General features: G+C 36.0%; 1 protein-coding gene, 1 long non-coding RNA gene and 2 pseudogenes across 2 annotated transcripts; 3 read left to right on the forward strand and 1 right to left on the reverse strand.

Moving 5' to 3' along the window:
- The first annotated feature begins 1,138 nt into the window (after positions 1 to 1,138).
- On the forward strand, positions 1,139 to 3,102 carry LOC125197866 (ubiquitin-NEDD8-like protein RUB2). The gene is made up of 3 exons (XM_048096386.1): positions 1,139 to 1,297; positions 2,206 to 2,465; positions 2,880 to 3,102. The coding sequence occupies exons 1-3, from the start codon at positions 1,205 to 1,207 to the stop codon at positions 2,989 to 2,991; spliced, it is 465 nt and encodes a 154-aa protein (XP_047952343.1). The 5' UTR covers positions 1,139 to 1,204; the 3' UTR covers positions 2,992 to 3,102.
- A 173-nt stretch (positions 3,103 to 3,275) lies between these two features.
- Positions 3,276 to 8,040, reverse strand: LOC125197867 (annotated as a pseudogene).
- A 1,300-nt stretch (positions 8,041 to 9,340) lies between these two features.
- Positions 9,341 to 9,738, forward strand: LOC125197858. Its single transcript, XR_007172264.1, has 2 exons — positions 9,341 to 9,385; positions 9,464 to 9,738. It is a non-coding gene; the product is annotated as an uncharacterized LOC125197858 (long non-coding RNA).
- Positions 9,739 to 10,667: 929 nt separating this feature from the next.
- LOC125197868 lies at positions 10,668 to 15,611 on the forward strand (annotated as a pseudogene).
- Positions 15,612 to 15,845: the final 234 nt, after the last annotated feature.

A 15,845-nucleotide genomic window follows, 5' to 3' on the forward strand; every position in this document is an offset into this window, starting at 1 on the left:
ACAGTACTTATAATAATTAAATAGGTATATTTAGGCCTTTCCGAACGAACCGATTTATAGTTTTAATTTTGATTTATTTAAATAATTCAATATTTAGAAATATAACAATTAATGCCAAAAAATTTAAATAAACACACAAAAATATAAATCAAACTATTGAAAATCTAAAATAATATAATAGTAACTTTTAACATGGAGTAAAAATATAGTTCTTGACCACTAATCATGTGATTTATGCCCAACTACGCTCAAAAGTGGTATACAAAATAAATCTAGTCCACATATTATGAAATTTTAATTCTTTAATATCTTTATTACATTATTATTTGTATTCACTCAGCAAAATACCTTCCAACAAATAAAACATTAAGAAGGAAAAATGAGTCATGAAATTGATTACTTCAATGATTGAGATATTCACAAAACTAGTAGTGTTGTTATTTTAATTTTCTATATGCTAGCCTATTTTCACCCAGTATATATATATAGTCTATGTGTATATAAGGCTTATAATTTAATATAATTTTAAAGTAGTAGTATTTGATTTTATCATATATTTCTAAACGATACGAATGTGCATCAAAATATACACTATATAGGTTAATCGAAAAAAATTAGATAAACTATACAATATGTTAGTAATTGAAAGCATATCAAACGAATTTATATTTGAAGCACATTCTTTGATATATTTCTAACTCAATTGAATACACAAAATGAGGAGATATCAAATGAAAAATATGTACTCCATAGTTGCTGGCTAGGAAGTTAGGAATAGGATTACTTTTATTTAAGTACAAATATTAAATTTTATTAAAACTAAAATTAAAAATCTGAAATTAATATATTATCCGGTTCGGAGTAGAAGTCGATTCCGGAGTAGACCGGAACAAAAGTTTGAAAAATACTAAACCGTACCGAACCGGAACCGTTCTCCGATTCCGGTTCTCAATTACCCGGTCAGTTCCAGCTTCGGTTCGCTTCCGGATACCGAGAACCGGAGAACTGATTAAGCAGGCATAGGTATATTACCCAAAAAAAAAAATGAAATAGCAGGGCAAAAAGTCGCCGACTTTATAATTTGAAGATGAATAAAATATTAACATAAGTAAATAAAAATGAATATATAAATAAGGTGATGTTGGAAGAAAAAGAAAATCTGAATTAGGTGGTGTCGACTTGCAACGAGAGAGCGAGATAAGAGATGCAGATATTCGTCAAAACCCTAACCGGAAAGACAATTACGCTCGAGGTTGAGAGCAGCGACACCATCGATAATGTCAAGGCCAAGATTCAGGTCATCCATTTTGCTCTCTCTTTTTTCTTCCATTGATTACTCGCGTGTTTAATTGGTTGAATCCTTTGTTGTTTGCGCTGGGAGTTATCTATCGATTTTGACTTTCTGATTGCGTTTTTACTTTTTCTTCACGTTATTACTTGATGTTGACGGAATAATAAGGGTTTGCTGTGAAGTTCAAGTATGTGTCTAGTTAATTATAATTGGGATATCGGGGATTTAATTAGCCATATGGTAATACTGGTCATGCTCAGAGGTATAATTTTGGAAAATCAGTTGACAATTGAAGGGTTATGCTGTGAAGGGTAGCACATTTTTGTGATTTTTTTAAGGAGGTTGTGGAATACAGCTTTTAATTACTTGATGCCGGTGGGTTCTGGTTCTGGCCTTCCTCTCGAGAGCATATAGAAGAGGAATTCTCTTATAATTATAAGTATACAAGTTTGGGGTTGTTAAGTACAAGTATTTTGATAAGCAACTATGTGCTGGAACTGGTATTAGAGTATTGCCTCTTTCGTCGCTGGTCATGGCTATGCAGTTTGGTGTTGGTAGTGTCGAGATATTGATTTATTTGTTGGTGTTTGTTTGTAAAAAATGTACAGATTGTGTACGGTTACATAATCTCTTGCAGTCCTAGCATGCTATTGCTTTAGGTATTGTTTCTGCACAATCTTTGTTGTTAGGAGAAGTTATTCTACTTCAGCTACTACATGTGTGCTAGCAGATTATCGGGCATTGATTCGATTGACTTTCATGTTTAGTGAACATACTTTGTTTAGATAATTACATGTTTCTGGCAGGTTGAGACCGTAATGTGCATCTATTGATGATATTTAATTCCCTGTTTATATCTCCCGTTTCCTAATTAACTTGCTGACTATAATGAATATGAATGGCTGAGATTCCAGGACAAAGAAGGCATCCCTCCTGACCAGCAGAGGCTAATATTTGCCGGTAAGCAGTTGGAAGATGGTAGGACCTTGGCAGATTACAATATCCAGAAGGAATCTACACTTCACCTTGTTTTGAGACTTAGGGGAGGTACTATGATCAAGGTTAAGACCCTTACCGGGAAAGAAATTGAAATTGATATCGAGCCAACTGATACTATCGACCGGATCAAGGAAAGGGTTGAGGAGAAAGAGGGAATTCCTCCAGTTCAGCAAAGGTTTGTTGTTTAATACAATGCCTTTGTTGTTTAATACAGTACTCTCTTTGGATTTTGATTGTCTATTTGTCCTTACATTGTTGCCCCACTAATTTTCCTTCATGTGATTGATTTGGGTGGCTTGCATTGGTGAATTGTATCGTTTTTATCTCCATGTCTAAGTAATATAAGTATAGCACATAGAATGGTTTATATTTTGTTATAGTTGAAAATTCCCAGAACGAGTCTCTAATATATCTACTAACACGTAGATGAGCCTCATGATACCAATCCATATATTTCTGTTATGTTGTCATTGTTCTTGAACTCTTCTCTGCCCTCCTGGATTCGTAACTCAAAATGGAGCCCCTCCTGAACTCCCCAATAATATGATTCTGGTAAATTTATGATCTCACCAAGTCATTCACATTGTAGGCTCATTTATGCTGGCAAGCAGCTTGGAGATGACAAGACTGCCAAAGACTACAATATTGAGGGCGGATCGGTGCTTCACCTTGTCCTGGCCTTGAGGGGTGGCTCTTTCTAAATGCAGAACTATGAAAAATGTTCTGAATAGCAATTTATGAACTAATTCTCTATGCTGTGTGCTCTGCCATCGACATTGCTACTTAATATTGAGTGGATTTCAGTTTTTCTACTAGAGTTATTATTACTATGCTGATTTGAGATCCTTGCGAGGGACTTATTTTGCTTCGAATCGAGATTATTCCTGCTTCTCCTTCTCAATCTGCAGATGCATTGTAAACCTCAAGCTGTTTCCGGTCTTGCTAAAAGAACACAAGACAAAATTCATAAATAATCACATCCACATAGAAGGAAATCACCACACATTTCATATCATGTTAAATACGTTGGAATTCTGACGTTACAGACTAAGTCATTAGTAAATAATCCCAGATTTCATATAAATGAAATATAGAACTCAAGTTACAAACATTCTTGGTGCCTATATATTCTTTATCAGTAGTGCGTCTTAGCAAAGACTGGTATCTATTTCTTTTACAGTTCAGTGGTAGTGCACAAGCTTTTCCTTATCGCTGTTTCCTTCTTTTGTTCGAACGAAGAAGAAGAAATAAGTCTTATTGGGTGGAAGTGGTATGAGATGATTCCACTTTTGCAGCCAGAAACCTGACAACTACAATGGTGATGTTATCACCACTTCCTCTCTGGTTAGCTTCTTGCATCAGCCTCTTGGCTGCATCTTCGGGATCTGGGATCGGTTTAGTCATAGAAACAGCCTCCTGAAAGTTAACACATGGATGAGAAATTGAGAATTACCACCAGACAATCAAAGATCACATAACCATGAAATTATATCGAAAAAATGGACCTCATTTGTCACCACGTCCCAAAGCCCATCGCTGGCAAGGATGAGAAACTCTAGGGTGTCATCGACCTTTTCCTCCTGGGGCGAACATTCAAGAAAGTTATATGGCAAAAGAAAAGACAATATCTATGCTCTTCAAGCAAAAATTCCTTATCACTTGAATATGTAACTACGGTTTAGATTTAAATCTCAACAAACAATAACATTATTAGCAAGGAGGTTTGAATATTTGGAACACCGTCTCAGAGAGAAGACCTGAATATCTGGGTCAGCAACGACATACTGCTTCAGTTGTCTATCACCAAATGCACGAGATACTGCAAGCACTCCTCCGACTCTCCAAGTTCCTGTAGAGAATATTTAGATGGTGAGAAAACCAGAACATTGTCTGCAGAAGATAAAGAGGTTGAAAAGATAAAACGGAAAGGCATCTACCAGCCCACATCACGAAGCCACCAGCGTCTTCAATCCGTTGTCCTCTTCTGTCTGGTCTGGTTTATGATCTCGAGAGACAGCAAAAGCTGCAAGATCAAACACAACCATTGATTTAAAATTGCAACAAGTTCCAGAATGGATCTCATCGACTCCACAAAAGCAGCTTAGATATAACAATGTCTAACCAATATAGTTCACATAACAGAGTAAAGGTGGATAAGACTTGGAATTAGTCTGAATAGTGCATCAGAAAGAAAAGGAAATTGAGCATTCTAGTGGAACTTTCACCATGTGACAGCTCATTTCAAATCCTAAACCGCTACATTCCCTAAAGCATTGGTAATGAGGAAAAGATTTCCGGCTCTCACCATTACCACCCCTGCAAACGACGCTCTTGAATCTCCAACATTCGCCACCAGTAACCGATCACCAACAAGGATAGCTGTGGAAGCAGTAGATCCAGCATCTTTGTTCTGATTGTTCTCAGATTTCAGGAATTCCGAATCTGTATGACTGTAAGCATCCGCTGGAATGAGAACAAGATAGTTAAAAGGCTTAATCTGAAAACAGTATATATGAGTATAACTTATAGCTGAAGAGAGTAGCATAAAAAAGGACTTGCATATGGCTGATTTAGTGTCAGAAATAAATTTTGGATGCTTTATCAGATTGCTGAAAAGGTTTTGTTTGACATATTCAGCAGCTCGAGCTCCACCGTGACCTAACAATGGAAGTTAATTATAGTTATGATACATTGTCAATATATCATAGCTCAGATACTGGTTAAAGAAAATCATAGAAAATTTAGATGAGATGCAATACATGCCAAACATACTCACCACTATTGGGAAATATTTTCTACAGAAAATCAGATAATACATTGAAGTACCTAGATTTTGGAGCATAACTTGGGCAAACTAAAATTCATAACCTTAAGAAGACCACAATTATCGCATGCGAATTAGGAACCTACAAACAAAGAAAATACTAAACAATAGTATAAAATAAAATAGGGATGAGTAAGTCCTCTATCACTTGCAAATCTGCATTTATACGTCCCCTTTGCCATCTTTTGCAGACTTGATAACCAATCATCCCATTCAAGAAATTCAAACCATATACACAAGTCATAGAAAACTAAAGTTCTTAAAATGTGTTGCTAAATTGGAAACAATATTCTGCCATATTCACAACACGAAAGTCAAAAATTTTTTACTCAAATTGAAACTCAGCCCAGTCTCACAACAATAGGAAATCAGATATCCACCTAGGCAGTGAGAGTGCAATGCTCATGCACACACAACACAAATACATACGCAGAGAGAGAGAGAGACCATCAAAGACTCCAAAGAGACCAACCACCTCTCCGTCAACACCATCAATCCTTGTCTCATAAAAATCTTCCATTGAAGATCTTTTACCCGGAGAACTTGCATATCCATAGCTGAATTTTCCATTCTGACTGCACCAAGTTTATACGCTCAATATTAGATCGAACCATGAAAATACACTTCTCAGGTATCAATAATTCATAAAGGTGGAAACCAAAACCTTAATGTTCAAAAGCATATTAGAAGAAACTAAATGAAATGTTAGATAAATAATTTGAGCTCAATGAAACAATGGTTAGCTGAGGAAACCTGCTAAGAGTTCCTTTTCTTGAGGATGTGAATTCTGAGACATTATACTTTAGAGAAAGACATGAGAAACTCTACGTCACTAAACGTGGATTAACTAGTCTACTACATGATCTAACAACAAAAAACATGGGTAAGGGGGTATTTTTATTTAAAACAAGTGAAACGAGGAAAACGACAAAAAATACTCCCTCCGTTCCGCGGTAGTAGAGGCGTTTCTTTTCGGCACGGGATTTAAGAAAAATTGTGTTAAATGGGTTAAATAAAGGAAGAATAAAGTAAAAAGTGAAAAAAGTAAAGAAGTGAAGAAAGAATAAATTAAGAGAGAGTAAAGTAAGAGATAAGAAATGTGTTAACTTTTGCTATAAAAGGAAATGACTCAACTACTATGTAACGTACCGAAATGGAAAAATGACTCAACTACCGCGGAACAGAGGAGTACATTTTTATAAATAAATAGACAATTTGTTTCCAGATAAATACCTGTCAAAGTTTTACGTGGAAGACGGCAAATAATACTGTTTTCTAAAAATAAAAATAATATCATACCATATACTAAGACAACCCACAATTTTGTCAACCTTTCTTGACGCATAGTATGGTAATTTAATGAGAACCACGTGGAACTGCCATTATCCGTGCGTAAACAATCAGACTCACCGAGTATGAAAGCAATACATGCGTGGTGTAAAAGAGATTATTTGAAGAAAAGTTATATAATGATGGAAAACAATATCTGGAAGTGATATCATTACTTTTCTTGAGATTATGAATTATGAGATATTATACCTTAAGAAAAGACAAGACACACCCTGTCACTAATAAAAGAAGCATGGACTAAAATGTCTACTGCGTGGTCTTAAGCCATGGTTAAGAGGGTATTAATTAAAACCATATATAAGCAGCTCTTTAGATACATAATATAATTGTTAGACATTTACATAAATTCATTCCCATATCATTGAACACAATAAACAAACTAACCTCTATACTTGGATATGAGTTGTCAGGTTCTCCACAGAAAGCAAAAAAAGTCATTTTTCTTATGACAATTTATCATACTAAAACAACCAAGAGCAGTTATTTCAAGCTTTTTGAAGCATTGCGTGATCATTTTAAAGCACCTTAACAAGGCCAGGAAAAACAGCCAACATCTCCCACAAGAAATAAGATTCCTTGAGTAAGAATGAAATACACATGTATCACGAATAGTTATGATTCGACTGAAAGTTCTACAATAACAGGAACCAATATCCCAAAGCGGACAAAGCTCAACAATTTTACAAACCAGACTTCAAAATCTTTTCAAGTCGAACCAATCATAGGGACTATTAGAAAATCAAGATTCTCACACAAGCTATAGAGATGCAGGATGTAGAAACACTCCCATTTCTTGTAAACCTCAATAAGGTGTGGGAAAACTAGTATTTTCCCATAGAATGATTCGAATTCAAGAACCATCAATCCAGAACTTTGTCCACAGAAAGGATAACATGAATAAAATTATATTCCAACATACCATACAACAAAACAGATAGAGCAAGAAAATCACCTAAGGCCACGCCGCTGACCGGGCAGTATCGACGTGGACTTGGCTTGTAGACTGTGACAATACTGAGTTCAGATAACCCATGTGATCAATCTCTGTTCTATTCCCCAATTCAAAATTTCTGTTTTAGTTTCACTATATCTGACCCTCTTTTCTAATTCATAGAAGGAATTCACCTAGTTTCTTCCTTGTACATTTATCTACCAAATCTTAAGAGGCCCAAATGGGGAAATGTTTATTGTTGCAAAATTAATGTGTTTTAACCCAAAACACGACAATATCAAACTGGTTCAAATCCAATCAAGGGCATTTTTCCATTTATCCTGCAAAAAATAGTTAAAAATTACACCTTGATTTAATGAAACACGGCAAACGAAGCAATAAATCACATGAAGCTTCATATTCAAGTATAGATCTAATATGCATGTGCAGCATAATCAGAGCCTTGGAAATGAAAAAAAGTTGCAACCGTCCAACAACCCCTATTCATTTCCGAAACTCGTTAATCCAATAGAATATGATAAAATTCGAGCAGCTCTCCACATATATATATGCAAATCATAAAAAACCCAAATTACAAATTCCAACTCCTTTCATTTTAATCCCCTAAAATTCCAATCTTGATCAATATACGATTACAAATTCCAACTCAAGAAAGAAAATGCATGAAAACCACATATTCTGCTTATCAATAAAAGACAAAGAAACGTATATGCTAGAGAGAGAAGAAAGAACCTGAAGAAATAGGCAGGCAAAGGAGAAGAAAGAGGAGAAAAAATTGAGAAGACGAAGAAAAAGGGAAGAGGAGAATGAGAAAAGATAATTAATTAAGTCAAACTAATCAATAATGTAAAATCGTCCTTTTCCCTCGTTTTATTTTCACTTTGCCACTTCACCATTGAATTTTTAATATAGGAAAGGCCCAAATTCATAATTCAGCTTGTTTTCGTTTCCCCAAATTTACCTAATTTGAGTTGGTTTAGTCATGCTAAAATGAGTTGTGACCCATTTATAAGACATATACTACTAGCTTAATTAAGTGTGAATAAAAAATTAATTGATTATTGATTAAACCTTGAAGTAAGTACGTAAAATTGACGCTTATGGTGAGTGGAAGCGATGGAGTATGCCTTATGTCTTATGTTAGGATTATGTTGATTTTGTTAGTTTAGGTTCTTTTCTATTACCGTTACTGTTAGTTATACTTCTCTTGCGTTTGCTTTTTTTTTTTGTTTATCATTTTGATGGTTAGAATATTTTTATGAGCAGGCCAAACTTAAATAAAATGTGGGTTAATCAAGATTAAATGAGTATTAACCTATAAATACTCATTACTATAGAATTCACTGCTTTTATGCAATAATAATGGTTAAGCATAAAAGGAGGGAGTCGGAAAAAATAAAAAGAGAGGGATTGGATAAGCACATTTTGTAAATCAAAGTAATTGATTCACTTACTATTCAATTTCATAAAATCTTCAAACATTCCCCACGAACTAAAATGCAAATCAATTCATACATCTATTTGAATTTGAATAAAATACTACACGTTATAGAGTTGTAATTGATGAGACTGATTTTATTTGGTGGCGAACAATAGAACCCAATTTAGTGGGAAAATTGAATGTGACACATCAAACAAACCCAATCAGAAGGCAAAATTCTGAATTCCTATGCCCCTTGTCGAATATTCTATTTAGAATACATTATTAATTAGAAATCTTTTTTATTGGTAGTAGTACGACTTTTGACTCATAATAATTAGAAGTGTTTCAATTAATTTTGATTAGGGGTTTAAACAATATACGTATGAAAGTGAAATTGCAAAACGTATACGAAAAGGGTAGAAAAGTACGTATTTGTATTCTGTACACACAAACTCCAGCAAAAATGGCTCTCCAGTTGAAGGCGAATCGGATCGATCTCCTCCTCTCGTGGTCGTCCTTCTCATCGCCGCCCACGTCATCGCATTTGTCAGTATCTCCATTACTCATCGATCATCAATTCTGTGGTTTTGTTGATATCAATTTCATGTATTTTGGCTGATTTAGGTATACTGGTTTTACAAATTAGCTACGGATAGGGCATCGAAGAAAACGAAGAAGCAGTAACGACTGCAAAGGAGAATCGGCGAAGGAAGTGAACATTATATGTTTTCGTCATTTGCGTTTCTCGTTTTTGATTAATTTTCTGACAATTGTTCGCTTTTTATTGAAATATTGTTCGATTACTTAGTCTCATCTATGAATTGGTTGTGCAAAGTCGTTAAAAAATTCTATGTGAAATGATTCCGATTTGAGTAGTGCAGTTCCTTTGATTTCGATCCTACAGTCAAGCAAGAAATAGGCTCTGTTACAGTGTGATATGCTACTTCACTCAGTCATTACAACAAACAGTTTGTGGCCTCGGTCTCAGAGGCCTATACTCGCCTCTCTTTGTCTGCGTTTATGCGTATCATCGGCTGATGTTTTTACTTCGCTTATAGATGAGGATTGCTATGATTTCTTCTGTACTTTCAATTGGAATAGCAGCTTGGTAGAAGCATTGTGTGCTGCTAAGGATATACAATGCTGTTGGATATACAAACTGGTTATTGCTTGTTCAAGGTTCTGTATAGTGTCAGCTCGCTCCGGATAATCTTCCTCCGGGAATAGCTTGTTTGCTGGGAGATGAAGTTGCAAAAGTTGCTTTACTCATTCTGCATGAGAAAAGGTTGGGGAAGAAGTCTGAGTGGGTGCCTTATATCAGCCGCTCTTCCTCTGCCAAAGGACATAGCTCGGTGTTCTGGAGTGACGAAGAACTGGATATGATTCGACAGAATGCTCTGTATGAAGAAACTCTCAAACAGAAGAATCGGATTGAATAAGATTTTTGGCTGTTAAGTTGGTTTTGATAACTTCCCGAATATTTCATGATATTAAGCTGCAGGATTTCGCATATGCATATGGATTAGTTAGTTCTCGAGCATGGGGAGCTGAAGGGGCGTTTCCATGATTCCCTTTGCGGATTTCTTGAATCATGACAGACACTTTAGGCGTATATTTTGAGTGATGAAGGCAAGACAACATTAGTGGTTATAGCTGGCTGTGGATTTGCTCCTGGTGATGAGGTCCTGATAAGATCTGGATTTCGGTTTTGCTGTTTCTTGCAATTGTTATGATCAAGTTCATGTTGAGCTTAATGTACCTCAACACGATGCTCTCTATACGCAGAAGTTGGATATTCTTGGCAGAGATCGACACCAAAGGATCAAGGATGACAACGAGTTTGCTTACTATGACAAGTGGGGCATGGGAATTCCCCAATCACTTCGTGCATTTGCTCGTATGATCATCAAGAACTAGATGACTTGGCGAAGGAAGCTGCAGAGAATGATGGGAGGCTAGCTCAGAAGCCATTGAAGAACAAGAACATAGAGGTAACAGCCCATCAGCTGTCGTTTCATGAAAGATTACGTTGAACACATCGAGTTGTGGCTTCCAACTCCTCCCACTATAGCGAGAGGAGTGCTCTAAGACAACGATTAGCACTATACCCCCTGACTGGTGAACTACGAGTGCTGATGTCTACTTCGGTGTGGCTGGAGAGCTACTGTTCGATGTTATGAAAGAGACAGTTTGCATTATACAATACAAGGTAAAAACCACATCAACTCTACATAATCTCAATTGTTTTTTTTATACTCGTCTCATTCATGAAGTGATTGTGCCCGAATTTTTGTCAAATGTTTTTTTCTCTCCTTCGTCTTCTTCGAAAGTGGGTAGTTAACTGACTCAAGTGGCTCTCAAATATTCAAAGAAAACGAGTAGTACTACCTGATCAAAATAAGAATTACTCCCTCCGTCCGGGAATAATTGCCCCAATTTCCCTTTTCACATCGTTTTGTGAAAATATCTCCTAGTCCAGAATAGGAGCCCCGTTTTTCCGGTCCGTACGAATAGGAGCCCCGGTTCATAATTACCATAAATGGTAAAGGGCCCATTTCCCCTAACTCATTCCACTCACATATCATTTAAAACTAATATACACAAGTGGGACCTCATTCCACTAACTTTCTTCCATCCCCTTTTCTTAACTTTTTTAAAACTTCGTCCGGATGGAAATGGGACTCCTATTCTTGGACGGAGGGAGTAATAAATAGGTAAAGTTGAGAGAAAGTAAAATATTCTCTAAATTCTCTCTTTCTTTCTTTCTCCTCCTTTAATTATTTAATATTATTTTTGCAAAAAAGAGTGTGAAAAAGGAACTGGGCGAATTATGCGGGGGTTTAGGGGGGTAATATAGATGTCACATTGAATTCAGGAAGTTGATTGGTTGCACAAACATAAATAGTATATAATAATGGATGTTTTAAATTCCCTGCCACTACAATTTAATTAGAGGAAAATTATGTTTCAAATATTCACATCACATGGCATGGTTGTACCCAAAATTGTGACACACCTAATTGATTCCTTCCTTGCGCCTTTATTTCAATGTCACTTGTAAAATTAAGTTTACGTATATACTAGCTTTAATTCACACCCATAATTTTTCTTATGGCTATCCTATGATATCATTCATTTGAGTTAAATTATCACATCTCTAGAATAATTAGAAATATTAGTAGGAAAAAGATGGTGGTTCACAGTTGGGAATGCACGAACTCCAGCTTAATTGTGCTCTTATCAACTTAATTAGGATCAATAAAATTTAAAGTAACAGTTGCCTCACAATAGATTAATTATGGCCATCACTAACTATTTTTTCACAAATCCAATTTAAAACCAACATGGTAACCACATGATAAATAAAGATTGTTGTTTGAATTTGGACTTCTTTAGCAAATCCAGAAAAAAATAAAGTTTGCGTCTTTCTATTACTATAAATTTTTAAATTTATGTGGAAAGCAAAGCAAAAAAAACGAGTGAGGAATAAGATCGAAAGTTGTGTAGAAGTAAATATAGATGAATTTTGACGTAACTAACCAATTATAATTTGATTGCAAGTTGCAAAATCAATTTTATACCGAAAGTTTGAGTGCGACTGGAAACTACTTTTAAATTCTGAAATATAGGAAATATTTCTAACAACGGCAATATAAATCGGCTAAACATTGACTGATATGTTAAAGAATCAATCATAGAGATATCAGAATAGTTTAATCTTTTAAAAGAGAATTAATTTAAAAATGAGTATATAAACGACAAAGTGTAGAAAACGGTAAAGTGCAACACATTGAGTGCCAGGTGGCACTACCTAAAAAGCTCGGATCTTGTGACTGTGATTGTAAAAAGTCAAAATGGCACACGTCATCAATTCCTTTTCCTTTTCGTAATTTCGCGAATATACCCTCGGTGGTAGAATTCAATTATATTTCGATAATTACGTACAAAATCGAATTCAATTCGTCTTAATCTGTATATATTGGAACCGTCACATGAATAATAATATATGTGTAATAAATATCGCATGCAGTTTATTTATAGTATATTATATCTCATTATGACAATTATATTATTGTTTTATGAATATTTAAATTAATAAATAGTCAAAATATAACCTAGCTTAATAATTATCAGCCCGTGTAACAAATATTAATTTACTAATACATGGGCTCACGGAGGAGTACTATTTAGTATTCCACTATTTAGTACTCCCTTTGTCCTATAATAATAATATGCACTCTTTTTATTTTAAATTCTATAACAATATGTATTTTTCAATTATAGAAACTCTTTTATTTCTAATAAGATGAAATCCATTTTTTTAAATAAAATTTTAATTACTTTTTCTTCCGATCTCTTTTACTTTACTAATTTTATATTAAAATCCATTATGAACCCAAAATACATATTCTTTAAAAATCGGAGAGAGTATCATAATTTAGTTTACTAGAATATCTAGTAGTGATCTAAATAGTCAAAATACTTGGTACGGAGTATTAATTACATATTCAAAATGGGAGTAATTAATTATCAGCACATGTAACTAATAGTACTAGATTAGAGATACTAAATACTTATTATCAGTTAATTAATTCACCAACTAGCAAGATTAAGACTATGGTATTAGGTCATTATTTAATTGTATACTCCATATTGGACATGAAGGGACTCTCTAACATTATGTTTAAATAAAACATCGCATGCACTTTATTTATTCTCATTATGTCAATTATATATTTATATTCGTGCTTGATTAATATTTTAATACTATATCATAAATAGTGAAAATACAACCAGCTCAAGGATTATGATTTATATGAGTATTAATTTAGTGATTCGAATTTCGAAATATGAGAAACGAATTGCGAATACATTTATAATACCAAGCAGAGGGTATTATCGTAATTTCACACTATCTCCCTTCCCTGATTAAAGCCCCCAAAATCCCACACTCCCAAAATCATCTCATCTTTCTGTTATTCTCACGGCGGAGCTTCCAACGCCGACGTCTACACAGAGAGAGAGAAACCGTCGCCGGCAAATCAAAAATCAATGTGCTCTGTAAAGCACAAGCAGAAGCACCAAAACAGCCAGATTCACCACCGCATCTCCTCCACCGCGACCTCCGGCAGCGGCGAGGATTGAGAGATGTGGCCATCTCCACCGGATCGCTGAAGCACGTCGACCTCAACACCGGATCCAACGGCTGGGCATCGCCGCCGGGGGACAATTTCTCCGTCCGCGGCCCCAATTACCTCACGAAGAAGGCTAAAACCCCCGCCGGCGAGTGGCTGATGAATCCGGCCGGCGTCGACTGGCTCAGATCCAGCGCAAAACTCGATCACGTCCTCGCGCGGCCGGACAACCGCGTGATGACCGCGCTGCGCGCATCGAAGAGCGAGAAATCGTCCAAAACGTTCATCATCGCGATCAATTTACAAGTCCCCGGGCGCGAGCACCACTCCGCGGTTTTCTACTTCTCCAGCAAAATCGACGAGCCGATCGCCTCGAATCCGCTGTTTCATCAGTTCATCAACGGCTCCGACGCCTTCCGAAGCAGCCGATTTAAGATCGTGAATAAGATCGTCAAAGGACCGTGGATTGTGAAATCGGCGGTGGGGAATTACTCAGCGTGTTTGTTGGGGAAGGCATTGAATTGCTACTATCACCGCGGCCCTAATTATTTGGAAATCGATGTCGACATCGGTAGCTCCGCAATCGCCAGCGCAATTTTGAAGCTGGCGTTAGGTTGCGTGACGTCGGTGACGGTGGACATGGGGTTTTTGGTCGAGGGGCAAAAGGAGGAAGAGCTCCCGAGCGTTTGCTCGGCGCCGTGAGGATTTGTCAAATGGAGATGAGCTCCGCCACGTTTGTTGATAGCGCCGCCGTTGCAACGAGCAAGGTTTTGCCGATGAGTAGCGGCGGCGAAAGCGAAAATGAGGTTTGATTAACTCATCATTTTCGTTGCTATTTAGCCATTGGTAAGTATATTAAACAAATAGAACTATTATGATGAATCGCTTAATGTAGATAATAATCGTTTAGTGGCAATGGTGATTTTATTTAATTTCACCATTTTGATTGTGTTACCATTAATTTCTTCATCACTGACATTAAAAAGAACTTGGAAAAATGTTTATAGTGTGATGGTAACCCGACAGCAATTATAGATACATAAAGAATTATTGCCTTTTGCTTGGAATGCTCAATCTGCACAGTGCTCGATTAAACTTTGGCATAGAAATTTGGGAATTTTTGGTCTTCTTGATTGGTCTTGATCCTGAAAAAGCTATTGTTTTCTTCAACTCTAGCAAGATGATGGGATGGTGGCCCCATCAAGAAAAATAGATTTTGGTTGCTTTCATAAAAAAAGGACTCAACCTTTTTAGTACATCATGTTGCTAATAATTCCAAATTTGGTTGGTTTGCATTAGCTATACTTCATCTTATTATATGTTAACTGTTGAATGTATCATATCATTCTATGGATATTAAAGGGGAAGCTAACAATGAAGAAAGGGCTATGGCTACCTTTTTCTCCAGCCATCCAAAAGGTAGAAGGATAGAGCCATATTTTGCATCATTTTTCTTAAAAGATCTCAATTTTTGAGGGTGAGCACTTTAGGTTTGCTGAGGCTGTGGGTTGCTTTAATCTTTATTGTGTGTTCAGTCCATTATTATTTTGGCAGGATTCCACTATTTCTGAGAAGGTAAGGGTAACTTTGATGTCTGAAAATCACCCAGTAAGAAAATGTACTTAAACATCTACCTTGGAAGGGCAGGGAATGAGGTACAATAATCATGAATCATGAATGACGAATAACGAATCATAAATCGCCACCCAATCTTGCTGGACCATTGTACTATTCCGTCGTTCTTCTCTCACTTTTTTCTTTTCTTTCATATACTAATGTTTAGTTTGGAGTTATTCTGTGTTTGGGTGGTGAGGTGGCTGGCCTTGGGATTTTCTATATATATGATTGATTGAGCAGCTGATAATTTGGAC

The sequence above is a fragment of the Salvia hispanica genome, unplaced genomic scaffold (genome assembly GCF_023119035.1).
Source record: "Salvia hispanica cultivar TCC Black 2014 unplaced genomic scaffold, UniMelb_Shisp_WGS_1.0 HiC_scaffold_1038, whole genome shotgun sequence".
NCBI lineage: Eukaryota > Viridiplantae > Streptophyta > Magnoliopsida > Lamiales > Lamiaceae > Salvia > Salvia hispanica.

Bases quoted from the DNA above. Each gene is read 5' to 3' on its own strand.
- LOC125197866 (XM_048096386.1), top strand. From the start codon at position 1,205: ATGCAGATATTCGTCAAAACCCTAACCGGAAAGACAATTACGCTCGAG. The intron at 1,298-2,205 runs GTCATCCATTTT...CTGAGATTCCAG, and splicing joins ATGTCAAGGCCAAGATTCAG to GACAAAGAAGGCATCCCTCC. The intron at 2,466-2,879 runs GTTTGTTGTTTA...TTCACATTGTAG, and splicing joins ATTCCTCCAGTTCAGCAAAG to GCTCATTTATGCTGGCAAGC.